We start from the raw sequence: 19,895 nt of genomic DNA, 5'->3' as shown, positions 1-19,895 counted from the left end.
AACTTTTGCCCCGGGTGAAGGAAAGCCTAACTACGTCTCTGGTCTACCCCAATTTTCCCTGCAATGACAATATAGGTAAAATGCAGCCCTGAGACCCTTCCATGATGATCTTGTGTCAATATGAGATTGTGTTGTCGAATCTGGCTAACCACTCTTGTTACATACTTAAAACAGCAATTTTTATAGTCCGTATTCTGTAAATGAAGGCATGATAAAGGACTGTTTTAATGTGCTAGTAGACCTTGTAATTGCCACATTGAGGACTACATTCACAGAATACAGGCTGCTGTAAACGGTGTAAATCTGCGGATGTCACCCTCAGAGCAGTGGTAAAAAATTTGATCTCTCAGGCATTGCAATTCTCAGGAGAGTAACAAGTCAATAGGACCCCATAGCAAAACCTGTGTGGGGTGGTAAATAGCCAAGATCAACAGCAATTGAGTAAAATGGAAAGGATATGATTTTTATGACTCGTGTTTCTCTCTTGCCCACCATCATCCAGTGCTATCCTGGTAGTTACGTCCCTCCTGGAATCAGAATTACTTCTGGTTGTAAAAAGAGAAATTCCAACAATATCATTTATAGGATTACTTTGAGAATTTTACGTAATGTGATTTCCTATTGTAATATACAGTATTTACAATGAGCTTTACTTTAATGAGTGGTGATGACGCCATTTAATAGGAGACGGATATTGCTTAATTTACATAAAGCAGTAACAATGTAAATTGTTATGGGACTAATATTGAATTGTAAGTAAAACTTGTAGCATCTAATATCCCTTGTATTTTCCAGCGGAGAGGATGCCCTATTCCTATTGTATTCTATAATATGACATTGTGTAACAATATGCATAGTCATAAAATACATTGTGTTTTGCATTAATTTAGAAATGGCCTCCAATAATGTTTCTTGTGTCTTTTTACTATGGTTTTTCCAAACTTGGCTATTAAAGAGGACACACGTTTCCATCCCCATGCGGTCATTAGACATTAGCTGTGCGAACATTAAATTTTGACAGAACAATTTCTAACAATACCCAAAGTGCTCAAATTGGCTGTCTTCATTTGCATGTCCGGAGTCTATAGGACAAAGCTTTATTTTTCCCTACATGTATTCCAGTGAATTATTATTGACCGTAAGTGTAACTTAATGATAATTATTGCTGGAGGATTTAAACTTCCTCGGCAGTAAGACATTAATGATTATTGATGTCCTCTCAAAGAGCCAATAGGGGATAAGATTACAGTCGTGTAGATTCTTTTGGTTACTATAAAGTGATAATTGAATTTGATGTAAACTGTGCAGGAACATCTGAAGTTAGCCGAGGTTATAATTCTCTCTTTATGTACATGTTTGTGTTACAGATCTCCACAGTATAAGAGGACTGACGGTGGACTGGGTATCTCGTAACTTGTACTGGATTAGTTCAGAGTTTGATGAAACTCAAATTAACGTGGCCAGATTGGATGGTTCATTGAAAACATCAGTCATCCACGGGATTGATAAAGCTCAGAGTTTGGCAGTTCACCCAATCAGGGGGTAAAGTGTTATTATCTTTATTATTCTATAGAGAGATATTCAAAATAATATATAATTGTGTTATACCGGATTCAATGAATATGCCTAAATAAAATTAACGGGATTGTCATTAAAAGGATTTTCTAGTTTAGAAAATCTATATACCCTATTAAGGAACTCTGAGTTAAAAGAGGGTGGTCCTCTGTTAAAGATCCTCATCTCTTAGCCAGAGTGGAGAGCGGTTATAGAGAGAGTCTCTGGAGTACCTGTACAGTCCTGTATTACACAGACAACCCATTGATTTGAATAGACCCAGTGTAATGCTTAATTTCCCCTGTGGTGGTGCTGCAGGGAAATTAAATACATACTTCCGCAAAGATTACAGGTGATCGCTGGTGGTTACAGCAGGGGGAAACTGTGTGATCTGTTTATTGTCCAGAAACCCTTCCAATAAGTAGAGATTGTCAACTTGCAACAACCCCCACCTATTTTTTCATTCAGGAGCCCCTCTATTATTCAGAGGGGAGAGCTGCTACAAAGAACACTCCTGCTCTGGAAGATCATCACATCCATATGTTACATAGACAGCAAATTGGCTTAAAAAAATCGCCATGCAATGTTTTATTTCTCCTGTTGTGGCACTGCATGGTAATTGAACACTTGCTAATGAATTTCCCTGTAGATTATAGCTAATTTGTTAGAAGGGTAGATCCATGTGATAGTCCAAAACAACCTTTTTAAATAGGCTCTGTCACCAGTTTATCAATTCCCTATCTCCTAACTAATCTAATAGGCGCTTTGCTGCTGATAACTACAATGTGATTTGTTTTAAAAAGTGTTTATTATTTGAAAAGTTATGAGCATTTTTCTAAATATGCTAATGTGGCTTTAATAGACAAATAGGAGTTGACTCTTTCTTTTCACACTGGGCGGTGTCTTTTTTTCTGTATGACATTGTCCAATCAGCATACAGCTTCTTCCCCTTCCCTGCCCAGCAACACAGCGTGATTTTATAGTATACAGCTTCCATTCCTGAATGTGTATTCAACTGGCAATATCTCCGGTTGTATCACAGGTCCTGGTGTCATATAAAAGATTAGAATCTCATCTTTCATATGCCGCCAGAACCGCTGTTCTAGGTGGTTCACGGCCCATGATTTGGCTGTTAGAAGTGATCCCCCTTCCCTCCAGCCTCAGTCTCTCACTCTGTGTGAAGCAGCATCATGCTGATAGGACAGCGTCAGAGGCTGTGAGTAGACTCCGCCTCAGGAGAATCGCTGCAGTTACCTCCCATTTGTCTAATAAAGGCTCATTTACATATGTAGAAAAAAAGCTCATAACTTTTGAAATAATAAACATTTTAGGACACAATTTTCACTAGCATTATCAGCGTGACATTGCCTATCAGATTAGCTAGGAGATTGGGCACTACTAAACAAGTGATAGATCATATTTCAGTGCTAATCCATAGGATATATGCCATAAATGTTTGATAGGTGGGGTTTGACCTTATGGGACCTTCACCTATATAATTGGGATCCTATGATCCTTATCTATCTGCAGAACTATGCAGCAAAGGGCACAAAGAGTAGAAAAAAAGTACATCTGTCTTTGCGTGACTTTGCGTGGAAGTTGCGTGGAAGTTGTGGAAACAGCTAGGCTCTTCTATTTCTATGCCATAAATGCCTATTATCAGAATACGTTTTTAAATCACAAAAATTCTGGCTGCCAACAGCCACCACTAGAGGGTGAAAATTGATAATGGATCGGTTCAGGTCCCATTGATGTCAACAGGAGCTGTATCAGTCCATATGACATGGAGCATTCCCAACTATTGATGATCAAAAACTACCCTCCTTTTTCCTAATACTTAAAAACTTCTTGAAGTTGTCTACCCAGACAGCAGAACTAAGGTGCAAAAAATAATTATTAGAAATTAATTTAACTTCAAAGAAAAGGTGCATCGCCAATACGTATTTTAAGATTATATTTTTTTCTGCATTTTAGCAACTTTGATGATCTGTCATTGAGTCACAAATTAATGAGCTATATCCTTGTTCCAAATGAGAAATCTGGCACATTATATAATTAACGAGGGCTTGTTTGATGTTTTTGCTCCTGTAATGATGGATATTTGAAGAATAACTGTCTATTTTTTTGTTCTATTCCTGACTTATTATAACGTGTGTCAAACCCTTAGTTGACTCTCGACGAGATCTCTGTCCTCCAAGTGTCGGTTCTCTGAATAGATCATTATTTGTGATGGTTCTCACATGCTAGGATGCAGATGTTTTGTAAGATTTTAATGAAAGGGCTTTTTATTTTTGTAAGTTGAACACGTCTATGCACCAATAACATTTAATAATTGCCTTTTTTTAAATTAAAATCGTCACTTTTTTTTACTTGGCTTTTGCTATTTGCATTGGTCGTCTGCTCTCTTATAACTACTTGTAAACCACCTAATAACAGTGATCCTTGTTACTTTCTGGCTAAAAATGGAAATATTTGGCCGCCTACATTTTTGTCCATTCTTCTACCAAAACCTGTAATTTAATTTATTGTATTACAGCCTTAGCAATTTCCTTGTTTAAACCATTTTTGCTTGAACGTATTGAGTTTTAGTAGACACATTTTACAATACCGCCGCTAGTTCTTTTACCATACATTGTGCTCAACCAATATGCACATTTTACTTTTCAGCTCTTGGAAAATTCTACCGTGATTGTTTGACATATGTCAAAACGTAACCTTAGTAATATTTTAGTTGTGTAACTGAGGTTTAACAAATGTTTCAAAGAATGAGGAAGCCTGCAATTGTACGAGAATGTATCACAGATTCTTCCTATGGCTCAGCTAAATAAAACACTTAGGTTAGAAGAACTTCAGTCATGTACTGTCTGCAAAAGGCTTTATGCAACATTTTAGAGTGTTTTTTAATGGAAGGTTGGTAAATATATTTTTTCTCCGACCTTGTTTTGATTTCGGGGGGAGATCATCGGTGAAGGGAAGAACAACTAAAGTAAGGCTCCCTTCATAAGACGTTATCTGTATATGTTGGAAAATGCTACCAACTTATAAGTCTAGCTTGCCCATAGTGGACTGTTGGCTATATGTATTCCAAAAGAATATTCTTTTGGCTTATTTTTGGCCAGTATAAGTCGGTATATCTTTATCAACTATATTAAAAAACATAGTAGACAAAACTTTCAATACAAATAAATGCCAGAAAAAAAATCTATACTGTCAATGGCAGATGTATACAACTGTACATGTGTACAGATCAATACTTCCGGGACATATGTTCAGCCTCAATGGGTGTGAAGCTAGCCTCAGATGGGCTGAGTTATAGAGGTATAATAGGGATGGGATAGAGGGAGAATGTGATGGGTTTTAATAACAAAAATTGGCAAAAAAGATATCCAATGACCATAGAGACCACATGACTACTATGATGCTGGTTGCAGGGGTTGGGCTGTGACTACCTCTTAGTTATTTTCATAAACAGGACAGCTGTTATCATAGCAGGTGTAGTATTTATTACTACAATATAATCAGGATAAGATCCTTTATTAAAACTAAAAAGTGCTGAATCAAACAAAGCATTAGCTAAATTAATAGTAAAATTAGTCAAATTATTCATTTTGGGTGGAGTTTAATATGAATGGGACAATGCACGAAAGTGTCGTCTTTGACAATTCATCAAAGTTAGAGTCACTGATCACTGCTGTGCCCTAATGAAGCAGATCTAAACAAGGCCAATAAATTGTAGACATGTATTATTAAAAGGTACAGATTTGAATATAAATAACAAAAAAAACATTTTCTGCACTACACTGTACACAAAGTGTTAGACTCTAGTTTCATATCACCTTGTAGCAACAGGCTGGCCGACCTTCCGAGGTACCCGGTGTCCTTCCTCCAGGCACCGCTCTCCTTCTGCATTATGCTTAATGCCCCTGACCTCAGCCAATGCCGAAGTGTCCCAAACTTCATTAGGTTATTTCCCCATTTCTTCTTGCCTCTGCAATAAGATCCTTTTAGTTCCTGAAGTTTGCAAAGGGGTTTTGATCCTGTTCTATTTGGCATTTACCTGGTTTGTAGATTTGACCATGTCTTCCTGTCTGCTGCCCTGACCTCTGCCTGCCTACCGCTTACGACCAAACGCTGCCTGCCACCCCCATGCTCCTTCTGACTATGTCTACTGCCTGCTGCCTTGGTATTGCGACTCGGTGTTCGTAGTCTACTACATGTCAATCGTTGATAACCGGGACTACTCTGAGTTAAGCGACCCCAAATCTCCCTTTGGGAATGTCCATACCTACTTGCAGTGGTTAATGTTGACCCCTTAGGCTGGGTTCACACGACCATGTTACGTCCGTAATGGACGGAGCGTATTTCGGCCAGAAGTCCCGGACCGAACACAGTGCAGGTAGCCGGGCTCCTAGCATCATAGTAATGTACGATGCTAGGAGTCCCTGCCTCGCTGCAGGACAACTGTCCCGTACTGAAAACATGATTACAGTACGGGACAGTTGTCCTGCAGCGAGGCAGGGACTCCTAGCATCGTACATAAGTATGATGCTAGGAGCCCGGCTCCCTGCACTGTGTTCGGTCCGGTACTTGCGGCCGAAATACGTCCGTCGATTACGGACGTAATTAGTGTGTGTGCACATACCCTTATAGTGAAGTGCAGAGAATTCTTTGTTATTTAAAATGCTAGATTGGTGAACTTAGAGGGGTTGTCTCAGCACCACAACACATGTTCATATGACCTATTAGGGCATAAGGATGTCATTGAGGGGGTTCCCCCGCTTGGGACCCCGCTCTATGTCTCACTCTGGCTGACCCAGGTCATCCATGCATTACATTGATGGCCATTCATTACATATTCCCTGCAGTGATTTCCTTGATAATAATAGCTGATCACCGAGGGTTAGAGAAAAATTGTGGTTATTTTCAAGAGGCCACCCCTTTAAGTGCATATAGAAGACCATTATTTTTTTTATTTTTTTATTTTACTGGCTACGGTATATTATAATTTAAACTCATTACTAGAGACCTACTTTGAAAAAAATTAATTGAAGGGGACTGGTTTTTAATTTTTAACTCCCTTTAAAGAGGAAAAAAAAAAAGAGGTAAAGTTTGTGTTTTCTTGCCACATTGACATTTTCCAATTTTAGAAGTGTTCAATTTTAGAAGTATCTTGTGACATTTTTTATTTTTATTTTTTTCCGTAAAGTAAGATATTCTGGATGGATGGAAACAGCATAAATATGGCAAATATGGACGGAAGTAACAGCAAGATCCTCTTTCAGAATCAAAAAGAACCTATTGGTAATTACGCTCTACCTTTATATTTAATATAATAATATATCCTAGCATGTGAATTCACAAAAACACTGACTGTAAATTTTCACAATATGTAACAAATGAACTCTATTAGGACGAGTTCACATTACTATTTATTATCTGTTTCCTTGCCTAAATATGGTACATAATATTAGTCTTTTTAGTCATCGTTAACTCACCTGGACTAACGCTCATCAAAACCTTAAGATTTTCCTTTTACTTTGCAGGTCATGTTGTTTTCATAGGAGCCCAAAGTCACATCTCTCATTTGTTTCTGTTATTGTTGTGTTTATATGTTTTTGGGTTTGGTAAAAAAAAAAAAGAAGAAGCTGAGCTGCGATACCACATACAACCTGTGGACAAGTGTGGCACTCTTTTTTTTTTTTGTTGTAAGAAAGCAGCCATGTTTTTTTAAACCTGTGCCAGCTAATTAAAGCATGTTTATGATGCTTCTTGCACTATAGAGGATGTGAAACTGACCAATTAAGCAAATTTTGACACACGTTTATTCCTTCATAAAGTTTGTAAGTGTCCATAAGGGCCATTTTCTTTTAACCATTTTTTTCTACTGTATAATGTTGACATTGCTGCAAATCCAAGAATAAACCCATCTTCAAAGATAAAATATTCATTGGGTAGAACAGAACATGTTATAATGAGCAAATATTTTGTGAATCCCACTGCATTAAGCATCTATTTTCCTCTGGCCAATTTATCTGGTTAGAATCTGTATTTATTTTAGATCCAAGCCTTTATCCTAAGCTGGTTATTGCTACTAATAACACTGAGATTTGGGATTTATCCCATAACTTAACAAGAGCTGAGCGCTCCCAGCACACTGTGTGAGAGTGTCTCTGATCCAGTCAGTTCTTAGCCGTACCCTTCATATTATATATGCATGGCAGTATATTCAGCCTCGGAGTGAGGGTTCATAATTACACTTGTGCTGCATGATGATGTCGAAAATAAACACGACTTAAACTCCCATCAGCTTTATTTTCCTCTTTTATTTAGATGTAATAAGAGCATATTACAAATTGGTCTACGTGGTCGATAATGTTTTTGGACCCTCTGCTGCCAAATATAATTTTTGGCAAAAAAGTTCTCAGAAGGAAAAATTGACCCAGTCTACATGTGGCCTTATGTGGTTTTATTATTAGAGTTCTCCAAACTTATATTTGTTCTAAATTATATTTAGGGTTTTTGTATTTGTTTGTTAAGCTGGACATGGGATGGAAACTGATTTCTTAACCAATTCTTGGTCAATACTTGGCCGTTTGCACAAAAGAACGTGACCAATAAATGCATGGCAATCAAAAGTATAAGTAAAAATCGTCCATTTCATCCGACTTTTATTTCATGGCTATGGCCAGCTTAAGGGTCTAGACAATATTAACAAATATTTAAAGGGCTAGCCCATTCGTAGAATTAAGCTGCCTCATCGATCACTGTGGGCTTGATTTTCCTAACCCTTGGCGATCATCAGCGGTTTCCTCCGGGAAATTGTCTGCAGCTACTAATTTTCTCTACGGTGGCCTCCGAGAAATGTAGTATTACTTGGCGGACATAGAAATGGATAGGCAACAATGTAATACATTGTTGCATTAAATCCACCGGAGCGGAGAGCCAATGCAAACAGCGGCTCTCCACTTTGGCACATAGAGGGGGTGTCCCAAGCAAAGGACTGCCCCGTATGATTTCAATATGTCCTAATATTTCACTTGGGTGGCACCACATAGTGTCATCCTTGCATGACCCATAGACACTAATTGAATGTACACAATTGTGGCCACCATGCAGCCCTCCCATCTGTCAGCACCGCCAGATGACATGTTTTGGGGAACTATTTTGTCATCTAATTCTTTAGATAAAACCTAATGGACAATATCAACAGGTCCAGTAACATTTGGGTGAAGTGAAAACTCCACCCAAATAATAAAGCTTACATTATTGTTACTTTTTCTTTTAGTATTTTTAGTATTTCATTAAGAGCAGAAGTTTGTGCACCAGAGCTGCTCTTCCTACTGTAAGCTGAAATCCTAAGTTACAACCGTAGTCAGTGACTTTAAGTCAATAAAGACATGTCTTCTGGTCACCCACTCATCCTCTTGCATACAAATATACACACACCCCTTCCTATTCTCCACAGTACAAAGTCTGGGAGAAAACAACAAAAACCTCTATCTAAACATATAATGTTTTAATAGAGTATGCAGAAACACAGATTTACAAGTAAAAGTTCGAAACTAAATAAATTGGAATATGCCAGATAGTATGGGGGCAATTGTTTTACAATGTTGTAAACTGTAAGACCCACATGCTCATATTCCTCTTACTTTTAGCTGCAAGATGGTTAAGGCTCAATAAATGATGATTTATTATAGCTTTCTTGTATTATCTTCCCCAGCAAGAAGCAGACTTTGTGATTTGTATTTAGCTGTCAGCTAATAAATAATGATATATCTGAGTCACATGTTTTATGATATTTTGATGTAAGAACAAAACCAGCTTACAGTATATTATTAACGGGGGACAAATCAGAAGACCATTTGTGCTAGTGTAGCACTGGGCATTGTATATCACCTATGGATCTGTCATATATAATGTGTTTTACATTAGCCGGCGAGCCTTTTAGTCTCAGCCGTTAACATGAAAATAAACCCATCAATTTTAATCCTTGCATTATGATTCAATGTGGTTTGGATTGTGTAGAATATAATGTAGACATTGTTTTTACTTTTTGTTGCATTGTGAAATATCATTTATCAAATTTTGAAAAATAAATAGAAACATTTCCTTCCATTTTCCCAGTCTTTTTGAGAAAATATTTCACCACTTTTGTCCAAGCAATATAATGTCTCCATTGCCAAAAAGCAATCCGAAAATCAAGTTTTCATATATTTTTTTACACTTTTGTCAATTCTTAAAGGAACACTCCAGTAAAAACTGATAAACTGTGTTATACCCAGTGTAGAGCCGAACACGGCGGTACATGACATCTACAAATGTGTCCTTCCTTAACTTATCTCTCAACTCAACATATCCCCAGATGTTAAACAAACATGTAAAAAAAATATATACCTCTGACAGATGCCCACAGACTCCAATGTTAAAAAAGACGTATACGTTTCATGTATAAATTTTTTTACTGAATGGTGCATGATTGCTCTGAAATACTATCATGACAAATTTTATAACTCAAATCAAGAAATTGTAAAGATAGACACATCTGTATCTTTGATGTTCTTTGAATCCCTGAGTCGTGTACCACCCCATTCACACCCTGGACTAGGCATAATAGATTGTATCAGATTTTTTTGTTTGAGTGCTAGACAAACACCATCAGGGCCGGCTCTAGGTTTATGTGGACTCTTGGGCGACACAGACTAAGTGGCCCCTTTGAGGAGTAACTCACAGTGGCAGTAAAATGTCAGAAAATACTCTGTGCCCCCATGCCACACAGCTCCCCCTCCCAGGTAGTGCCACACAGCCCCCTCCCTGTAGGTAGCACCTTTGGGGCTCCTTCTAGGCGTGGAATCCCCAATCAGAGCATTACCTACGATCCAGCCGGGGATTCCGCTTCAGGAGGAGCCCCTGATATCACTGTCCATATATGGACAGTGATGTCAGGGGCAACCCCATAGCTATTGTCTCGGGCACAGCGCTACTAGGACTTCTGCTCTGCTCTTGACATCACTGTCCATTTATGGATAGTGATGCCCGCAGCAGAGCTGAAGTCCCAGACAGAGCTATAGTAAAGGCTCTGCTCCGGTACTCCGTCTCTGGGAAAACCCTTGATATCACTGTCCATATATGGATAGTGATGTCAGGGGCAATCCCAGAGCCAAAGTCCTGGGCAGAGCGTTAGTAGCACATTGCCTGGGACACTGCTCTGCTCCTGACATCACTGTCCAAATATGGACAGTGATGTCAGGGGCTACCCCAGAGACAGAGTCCCAGTGCAGAGACAGTTCTAGCACTCTGTCTGGGACTCCTTCTCTCCTCCTGGCATGACTGTCTATATGTGGACAGTGACGTTACTGGCAACCCCAGAGCCAAAGTCCCGGGCAGAGCGCTACTAGCACTCTGCCTGGGAGTCTGTAGCCTAGTAAATGGCAGGGTGGGGAGCTACCTCCCTGCCCTCACATAGCGTTCATTAGTATCTACATCCTAACCTTGTGAGTGGAATTACAAAGGGAGGTAAACACTGAAAAAAATTACTTTTGGTGGAATCTATAGACCACCCAATATAACTAAGGAGATGGAAGGTCAGCTATATAAACAGATGGAGTGGGCAGCAAAGGGGGGTACTGTAGTGATAATGGGAGACTTTAATTGCCCACATATTACTTGGTGTCATGGTTCGGCTTCAACTGCAAAGGGGAGAAATATCCTCAAACTTTTGCAGGAACATTTTATGGGCCAGTTTGTAGAAGACCCGACTAGAGGTGAAGCTCTGTTGGATCTGGTCGTTTCTAATAATGCAGAGCTTGTTGGGAATGTCAATGTTTGTGAAAACCTTGGTAACAATGATCACAATGTAGTTATATTTTACCTATTTTGTAAAACACAAACAGAGGCTGGGAGGGCAAATACACTTAATTTTAAGAAGACCATGTAGGACCCCTAGATATTGGTAATGGGGAGATGGTCACAGGGGATCAAGAGAAGGCTGAGTTACTAAATGTGTTCCTTAGCTCTGTATATACAACAGAAGAAAGAGCAGCTGATGTAGCCGGTGCCAGTGCTGTTAATATGTCAGTTGATATACTGAATTGGCTAAATGTAGATATGGTCCAAGCTAAATTAAATTAAATAAATGTACACAAGGCCCTGGGACCAGATGGGTTACACCCTAGAGTTCTTAAAGAGCTTAGTTCAGTTATTTCTGTCCACCTCTTCGTAACATTTAGAGATTCTCTAGTGACTGGTATAGTGCCAAGTGACTGGCACAGGGCAAATTTAGTGCCTATTTTCAAAAAGGGCTCTAGGTTTTCCCCGGTAATTATAGACCAGTAAGCTTAATATCCATCGTGGGAAAAATGTTTGAGGGGCTATTGAGGGACTATATGCAGGATTATGTGACAAAAAATAGTATTATAAGTAACAGCCAGCACGGTTTTACTAAGGACAAATGTTGTCAAACCAACCTGATTTGTTTTTATGAAGAGTTGAGCAGAAGCCTAGACAGAGGGGCCGCTGTGGATATGGTGTTTTTGGACTTTGCAAAGGCATTTGACACTGTCCCTCATAGATGTCTAATGGGTAAATTAAGGACTATAGGTTTAGAAAGTATAGTTTGTAATTGGATTGAGAATTGGCTCAAGGACGGTATCCAGAGAGTTGTGGTCAATGATTCCTACTCTGAATGGTCCCCGGTTATAAGTGGTGTACCCCAGGGTTCAGTGCTGGGACCACTATTATTCAACTTACTTATTAATGATATAGAGGATGGGATTAATAGCACTATTTCTATTTTTGCAGATGACACCAAGCAAGTGTTTGGGCATCCACTTGGCAGATGAGCATCCATTTGGCAGATGAGGTTTAATGTAGATGAATGTAAAGTTATGCACCTGGGTACCAACAATCTGCATGCATCATATGTCTTAGGGGAGCTATACTGGGAGAGTAACTTATTGAGAAGGATCTGGGTGTACTTGTAGATCATAAACTAAATAACAGCATGCAATGTCAATCAGCTGCTTCTAAGGCCAGCAAGATAGTGTCGTGTATTAAAAGAGGCATGGACTCGTGGGACAGGGATGTAATATTACCACTTTACAAAGCATTAGTGAGGCCTCATCTAGAATATGCAGTTCAGTTCTGGGCTCCAGTTCATAGAAAGGATGCCCTAGAGTTGGAAAAAATACAAAGAAGAGCAACGAAGCTAATAAGGTGCATGGAGAAGTTATGAGGAAAGATTAATAGAATTAAACCTATTTAGTCTTGAAAAGAGACGACTAAGGGGGGACATGATTAACTTATATAAATATATTAATGGCACATACAAAAAATATGGTGAAATCCTGTTCCATGTAAAACCCCCTCAAAAAACAATTGGGCACTCCCTCCGTCTGGAGAAAAAAAGGTTCAATCTGCAGAGGCAACAAGTCTTCTTTACTGTGAGAACTATGAAACTATGGAATAGTCACCGCAGGAGCCGTCACTGCAGGGACAGTAGATAGCTTTAATAAAGGGATAGATCATTTCCTAGAACTAAAAAATATCAGCTCCTACAGATGTAGCCGTCTTTATCTTGACTTTTAACGCATTAAATAAGCAATGGTAGATCCCTTATCTTGACTTTTTCAATGGCTTTTTTGTGTGTGATATCACGCTGCATCAAGTTATCAGAGTCAAGTTAAAGATGGCTACATCCGTATGTCAATGAGTAGAAATTTTTGCCATCCCTTATCCCATCCCTTGGTTGAACTTGATGGACATGTGTCTTTTTTCAACCGTACTATGTAACTATGAATGTGGCTTCACCACCGCTGTAGCAGCCAAAGCGGCTGCTAGTGGAGCCACTGGGCATTGAGGGGCCCATGACGGTGGGCAACACGGGCCCCCTCATGCCGCGGGCTCCGTAGCAACCACTATGGCTGCTACATCGGTAGTTACGCTGCCTTCTAGACAGGGCACCCTCTAGAAGCAGAATCCCATTGGCAACACTCTGACCGGGGATTCTGGATGAGCAATGACAGCAGCGTCAGCACCTGGCGGCCGAGTGGGCCTCCCAAAGTGTAGTGGGCCCTGGTACTTGACCGGATTCGCCGGGAGCTGACGCCGGCCCTGACAATCACTGTGGTGATTTGGTAAATATGTCATCTGTTGGATACTTTCAACATCCAATCAAAATGCCTCCGAGCTTTCACAGTGTTAATGATGTAGCTAAAGCCTCCTGTCACTCAAATCATTTTGCATTATTACTTCTATATGAGATCCTAAAAAATTTCCGATGATTTTGGATTAAAATTTAGTTTGTGGCTATTACAGATGAGTGAATTGATTCTTGACAAATTGAATTTGGTATGAATTTCCCAAATGTTTTGGATTTGGTGAGTGGCATCCGTCATTTAAGAGGTTACTAAAAGGATCACATCTCCTTGTGCTAGCTTTCCTATAATGTCTTTCAGGCAGCCTGCGCAAAATGCACTGCGGTTATCCCTCCCTCTAACACAGCCAAACATGAGGGGTATAGGTGGACGACATCACTAATGCTGCTTTGGCGTTAGAGCTTGAAAGGGTTAGATACAGTCCTAGATTACATAATAGAGTCAGACATGAGTTTTCAGGGCAATCGGGGAACTTGCATTTCATTTGATTCAGACCAATTTGAATCAAACTGCTGATTCGATCGAATCTGACCCAAAGAAAATTCTTGAAATTTGCTCCACTCTAGTGGCTATTGTTGACAAGTGACTTGTCATTTAAATGCCTCAATCTGTATCTGGAAGAAAATGGAAATAGTATGTTGTAACTTTCTGTTACCAGTGGGTAAGAAAAACCCAAATCAATGGTGGGTCACCTTGACGGCAGTTAAGGGTGGATGCAATGAATGTCTCACTGGAGTGGTAGCATTTGAACAAAATTCAAGTTTTACCAGAGTTTTTAAGATTTTAGATAGTCAATATGCTACATTCAATTTCAGTATATTTGTATTATATGTATACTTTGTGTTTGATCCATGTCACAGATGAAAAAAATACTAGAGTACTAGCTGGGCTGTTAAACTTGGTAGAGGTCCCTTTCCATACTTTAAGTGATATTTAGATGAAACTGTATAATATATACAGTGAAGTTGTGGCATTTGTCACATAACATAAAGCTCCTGATTGAATTTTAAGATTTGCAATTAATCGCAGGTGAATCTAAAAAATTTGCGAAAACTGACCAAAAATGTGCCCAATTTAGCCACAAATCTCAAAACTGGTTGAAATTTTTGTATTTTGCACATGATCTAATTCCTATGCAGATAACATACTATTGTTTGCATGCGATACCATTTTTTTTTTCTCTGAAATTAATCAAATCCCTACAACTTAAAATGATGCTGGTAAAGATAACCTGGAAACTGATTTTGGCTAATGAGCTGTGAGTACTGAAATGTCCTGAGAATTGTTCACTTGGAAGCAATGATGACTTTGCCAAGTGTGTGCATATGAGGGGGTGGGGATAAGCGTGAGGGGGGGCATAGGAACCAGACTACACGCACATGTTTTAATATCCGCCTTAGAGCAAAACCCAGACAGTGATGAAAAACTCTAATAAGCTCCATCTCATAATGAATGTGCATTATTTGCCAATTAAATATGCCCGGTCTGTTTGTAATATATCTTGGGATGCTTTAATTACGGGAGTTATGCATGCTTTAATGCTGCTCAGTGTAAAGCGAAGAGTTAAATAATTCTAAAAGTATCTAACGAGGAAAAATGGAAATGGAGATCATCTAGCAGTAAATATATACTTGAAGCATTGGGGCATATTCTCGTGAAACTATATGACAGCCAATTAATTAGGACGGTTTAAAGAGTTTATGCCCAGACTATTTTAGTTGGAAAATAAATATTTTGCCATTAAGACTTGTCACATGATCTGTCAGCTGCGTCCGCAGGATAACATATGACGGCTTCTTATCTTTCGATTACTTTAAATCTACACACATGTCGTGGTGTCTTTCTAGCTGCTTAGATTTCATGTTTTGTTTCGTAGATCACGAGTTGCTGGAGGCAGAGGTTTATTTTACTGTCATTATTTTTAATGGCCATTTTTAAGATATCACTAGAGCTAATAAGCGGACGCCAACAAATAGGAAGTAAATATGTTCTACTTAATTGCAAATTGTATCATTATCATGGGAAAAGGTTATGCTAATGATTTATACCATGAATATTCATTCAAAAGGACCCAATGGTCATCATGTTACAGTCTCTACCAGAGCATTATAGTTCTATCTATCTATCTATCTATCTATCTATCTATCTATCTATCTATCTATCTATCTATCTATCTATCTATCTATCTATCTCATATCTATCTATCTATCTATCTATCTATCTATCTATCTATCTATCTATCTATCTATCTATCTATCTATCTATCTATCTATCTATCTATCTCATATCTATCTATCTATCTATCTATCTATCTATCTATCTATCTATCTATCTATCTATCTATCTATCTATCTGTCTGTCTGTCTGTCTGTCTGTCTGTCTGTCTGTCTGTCTGTCTATCAGACAAAGAATGGCAACAGCACACTGTGAACACCAATGTAACCTAAACCACTAAATATAAATAAATATGCATTACTGCTAAATCTACTTACAATAGGGAGGTTCTTAGTGCACATTTTGATCAAAAAGTGTTTGCCCACCTGCCACGACAAGGCGACCTCTATAAGGTGGGGACCTACTCTGCACATACACCTGGAACTGGGACAAAGCCTACACATATATATCTGGGGATGGTAGGAACCAGCATTAAGCTAATTAAAATCACCCAGGGCCGAAACGGAGGAATGCAAGAACAAAAAATGGAGGCAGTCACTAACCCCACATATATGGATCACATAAACAACACAAAAGTTTGAACTGCACATTCCAACAAAATGATATAACACGTGTATACAGGTGCAATAACACCTGTGACTGCAAATATACAGCAGACAAAGAAGGGCGACAGCACACTGTGAACACCAATGTCACCTAAACCACTAAATATAAATAAGCATGCATTACTGCTAAAGCTACTTACTATCTGTCTGTCTGTCTATCTGTCTATCTATCTATGAATCTATTTACAAATATGTTAATTAAAGGGAAAGCACATACTGTAACATCAATATTAACTTCCATGATCTCATAAGCATAATTTAGCAATGATTCTGCTGCCTACCATAAAATGCAGAGATTAAATTACTGATTACGCTGTTTTCCCTAATAATTCAGTCAATGTGTTCATTGCATCATGTTTTATGTACAATTGCAAAGTAATTTAATAAATTCTGTGATTTTGTTAGATGTTATTTTTTTCAGACTATTTAATCTCTTAAATGTATTTACAGGTTTATCGATAGACTACGCCGACAACAAGTTATATTGGATCAGCTCCGGTAATGGGACCATAAATAGATGTAGCCTGGATGGTAGTAATTTAGAAGTAATAGAGTCAATGAAGAAGGAATTAACAAAAGCTACAGCATTAACTATTGTGGGTAAGTGGGTTATACCGCATGTAATGTATTCTATTGATCAACTTGTGAATAATTATAGCCTGTGTGCTAAAGAAAAATGATGAAAATATTCCCTATATACATCCTATTATAGAACAAAGACTGACCATGACCATACAAGACTCGAATGGAATTCCATTGAAACCTTGGGATGTCTCACTGTTTATGAAATACCTAAATTAAAGGGTGATTTCAAAGTCTTGTCATGTCAGGATTTTCTTTAATAGATTTCAAAGAATATTGTGTATGGAACTTCTGTAGCCGGCTAAATACATTCACTTTTGTTTATCTTACTATATCCTGTATTAAAATATATTGTAAAGCCTATATTGGTTTTAGCAAAGGTGCACGGCCTTGTTTTGCTGGTCCCGCCAACTGTCTATAACAAATTTTTTGCGGCACAGATAGGGCTTTATTGTAGTACCAAAATATCTTTTTTTTTTACATTTTATGTATGAGAAAATGGGAAAAATAGAGAAAAAAAATATTTTTTTTTCCTTTTAACAAGGTAAATTTAACTGGTAATTTAACATAATTTGTTTAATGAAATTCCCTGCATTCGCTCGCTGAGTTTAGCGTATTTTAGCGACCAGGAGCTGATAATTTCAGCTCTTCAGGAGCATTAGGCCGACACAGTGTCGGCCCGATCCCATTAATGGAGGAGCGCGATGCAGTTAGATGTGCCATGAAACAGGATCACATCTATTAACACTATTGCAACCTGAGGTAAATAATGCAACAACGTTAGTAGACAGATTGGTGATGTGCCCTTATTTATACAATAAAAAATCTCTACTGACTGTGATTACATCATAGATCAATCTCCATGATGTCATCACAACCCCTGTCTACTTATGACATCATAATATTTAATATGCCAGAATGCCACAATTTGAGGCCCGGGTGCACCTTCTACGTCTCGGCTAGGATCGCACAAGGTAGTTTGCTGCAATGTTTGATGAAAGTTTTGGTGCACATTTTTTTTTAGTCAAAGCCAAAAGTGGATCCTAACGAGAGGAAAAGTGTAAAGAAAATATTTATATTGCTCTTTTTTGTATACACTCCTTGTTTTCGCTAAAATAAATAAATAAAATAACATATCAAAAACTGCATTATATGCAGCTGCTAAGTGGCCCTTGTAAAAGGGGACCAGCCTTGGTTTCTCCAATTTTGGGTAGTGAGCAGGAACGGCAAGGGGTGTGGATGTGGCCCATGGAAATGGTGTGGAGGTAGAAACCAAAATCAGACCCATCTGTCCTGGGTGGCAAAAACCAAGCACCATAATGGGGGGTCCATTTTGATCTTTACCATAGGGCCCTTTCTTTTCTATGTACAATATCGTAGGTTCTGTTTAGACTGACATCATGGTCCTGGTCATTCTATTGACCCTGACGAACAGACAATTGTAGTCGCCTAATTTAAGGAAAAAACTCAGAAACCTAATGGAAAACTAAACAGATCCATGATATGAGCAGTGTGAATAGAGCCTTACCTTTATGAAAAAAAAAATAGAAAGACCCCTCCTTTTTGCTTAGGCTGTGGTCACATCTACGTTGGAGGCTGCCAATAGGGACTTAGTTGCAGTATCCGGTAAAAAATGCAGGAAAAAAACAATGTAACATAATGCAATATTTTTTTCTGTCAAATTATGAGAATTGTAGTAGAAACCCAATAGAACCCATTAAAGTCAATGGGGTCTGTCGGGCACCATTGGTGTCTGCTATGTGGTAAATCCGACACCGCCATTATTTTTGCCTCGAATAAAGAAAAGAAAAAGTCAATTTGGGTGAATGCTGCTCTTCCTTCTTCTGTCTTTAAATTGTTTTCATTTTTATGTTATTATTCTAACAAAACAGAAAAAAACAGAAATTACAATACAGATGTAAACAGAGCCTTAGTATTTCAATTAGTGACACCCTAACACAAGCCATTACTTTAAAAAAAAAAACACATTACTATTAAGTAAAAATGTTCAATGTAAAAATTCCCAAATATATTTAAAGATAAAAAAGAAAACCCTGCAGAGTTAACAGCGGGAGGTGGTGAGAGGGAGCAAGCTTTTATAAACCAAAATTGTTACCTTTGTAGGGTATTTTTTTCATATTTAAATGTACCTGGGAATTTTCACAGTGAATATTTTCAAATAGTGGTAATAAAGTTGTGTAATCTCTCTTAGTGACTTATGTTATAATAGTTGTACTTGAAAGGGTTATTCCTATAACAAAAAGTTACACTGTAGCATATTGCTAGGATATGCCATCACTTTCAGGTCATTGGGAGTTTGATTGGGGGGACCCCTATTGATCCTGAGAATTAAGAAGACATTCAAGTAAATGGACCGGTGTCCCAGTTTCCTGCACAGCTGGTGACCGGGATCGGGAGCACCGCTGTGCAGGGAAAATCTTTAAAGGGCCACAGTACTAAACCACCGCTACAGCCTCTTCATTATCAGGATTGCTGGGGTTCCTGATAGACCCCTACACATCAGAAATGGTTGGTATATATTTGCGATATACCATCCCTTTATGTAATGGGAATAACCTTTTAAAGGGGTTATCTGGTTTAGAAAGTCCAGGTTCACATACCCTATATGGAAATTATATGTTAATAAAGAAGAGTCCTCGGTTCAGGGCCTCATCTCTTAGCCAGAATGGAGAGCAGTTACAAAGAGTGTCTCTAACTCTGGAGGATCTGTCCTGTATTACACAGACAACACATTGACATGAATGAGCATTATGTGATGCTTCATTTCCCCTATGGTGGCGCTGCAGAGAAATTGAACACTTAC

The 19,895-nt window shown here is 38.5% G+C and overlaps 1 protein-coding gene across 5 annotated transcripts in view; it reads left to right on the top strand.

The window, feature by feature from the left end:
• Window positions 1-19,895, top strand: part of LRP1B (LDL receptor related protein 1B) — a 1,078,540-nt gene that overhangs the window by 738,447 nt on the left and 320,198 nt on the right. For all 5 annotated transcript variants that reach the window (XM_075829239.1, XM_075829241.1, XM_075829238.1 and 2 more), the window contains exons 30-32: window positions 1,368-1,542; window positions 6,761-6,855; window positions 16,940-17,089. In XM_075829239.1, coding sequence (XP_075685354.1) covers window positions 1,368-1,542; window positions 6,761-6,855; window positions 16,940-17,089 — 420 coding nt within the window. The remainder of the gene's footprint in view (window positions 1-1,367; window positions 1,543-6,760; window positions 6,856-16,939; window positions 17,090-19,895) is intronic.

The sequence above is a fragment of the Rhinoderma darwinii genome, chromosome 6, assembly GCF_050947455.1.
Source record: "Rhinoderma darwinii isolate aRhiDar2 chromosome 6, aRhiDar2.hap1, whole genome shotgun sequence".
NCBI lineage: Eukaryota > Metazoa > Chordata > Amphibia > Anura > Rhinodermatidae > Rhinoderma > Rhinoderma darwinii.
The sequence above is the reverse complement of the archived record's forward strand: the minus strand, read 5'-3'. Positions and strand labels throughout refer to the sequence as shown.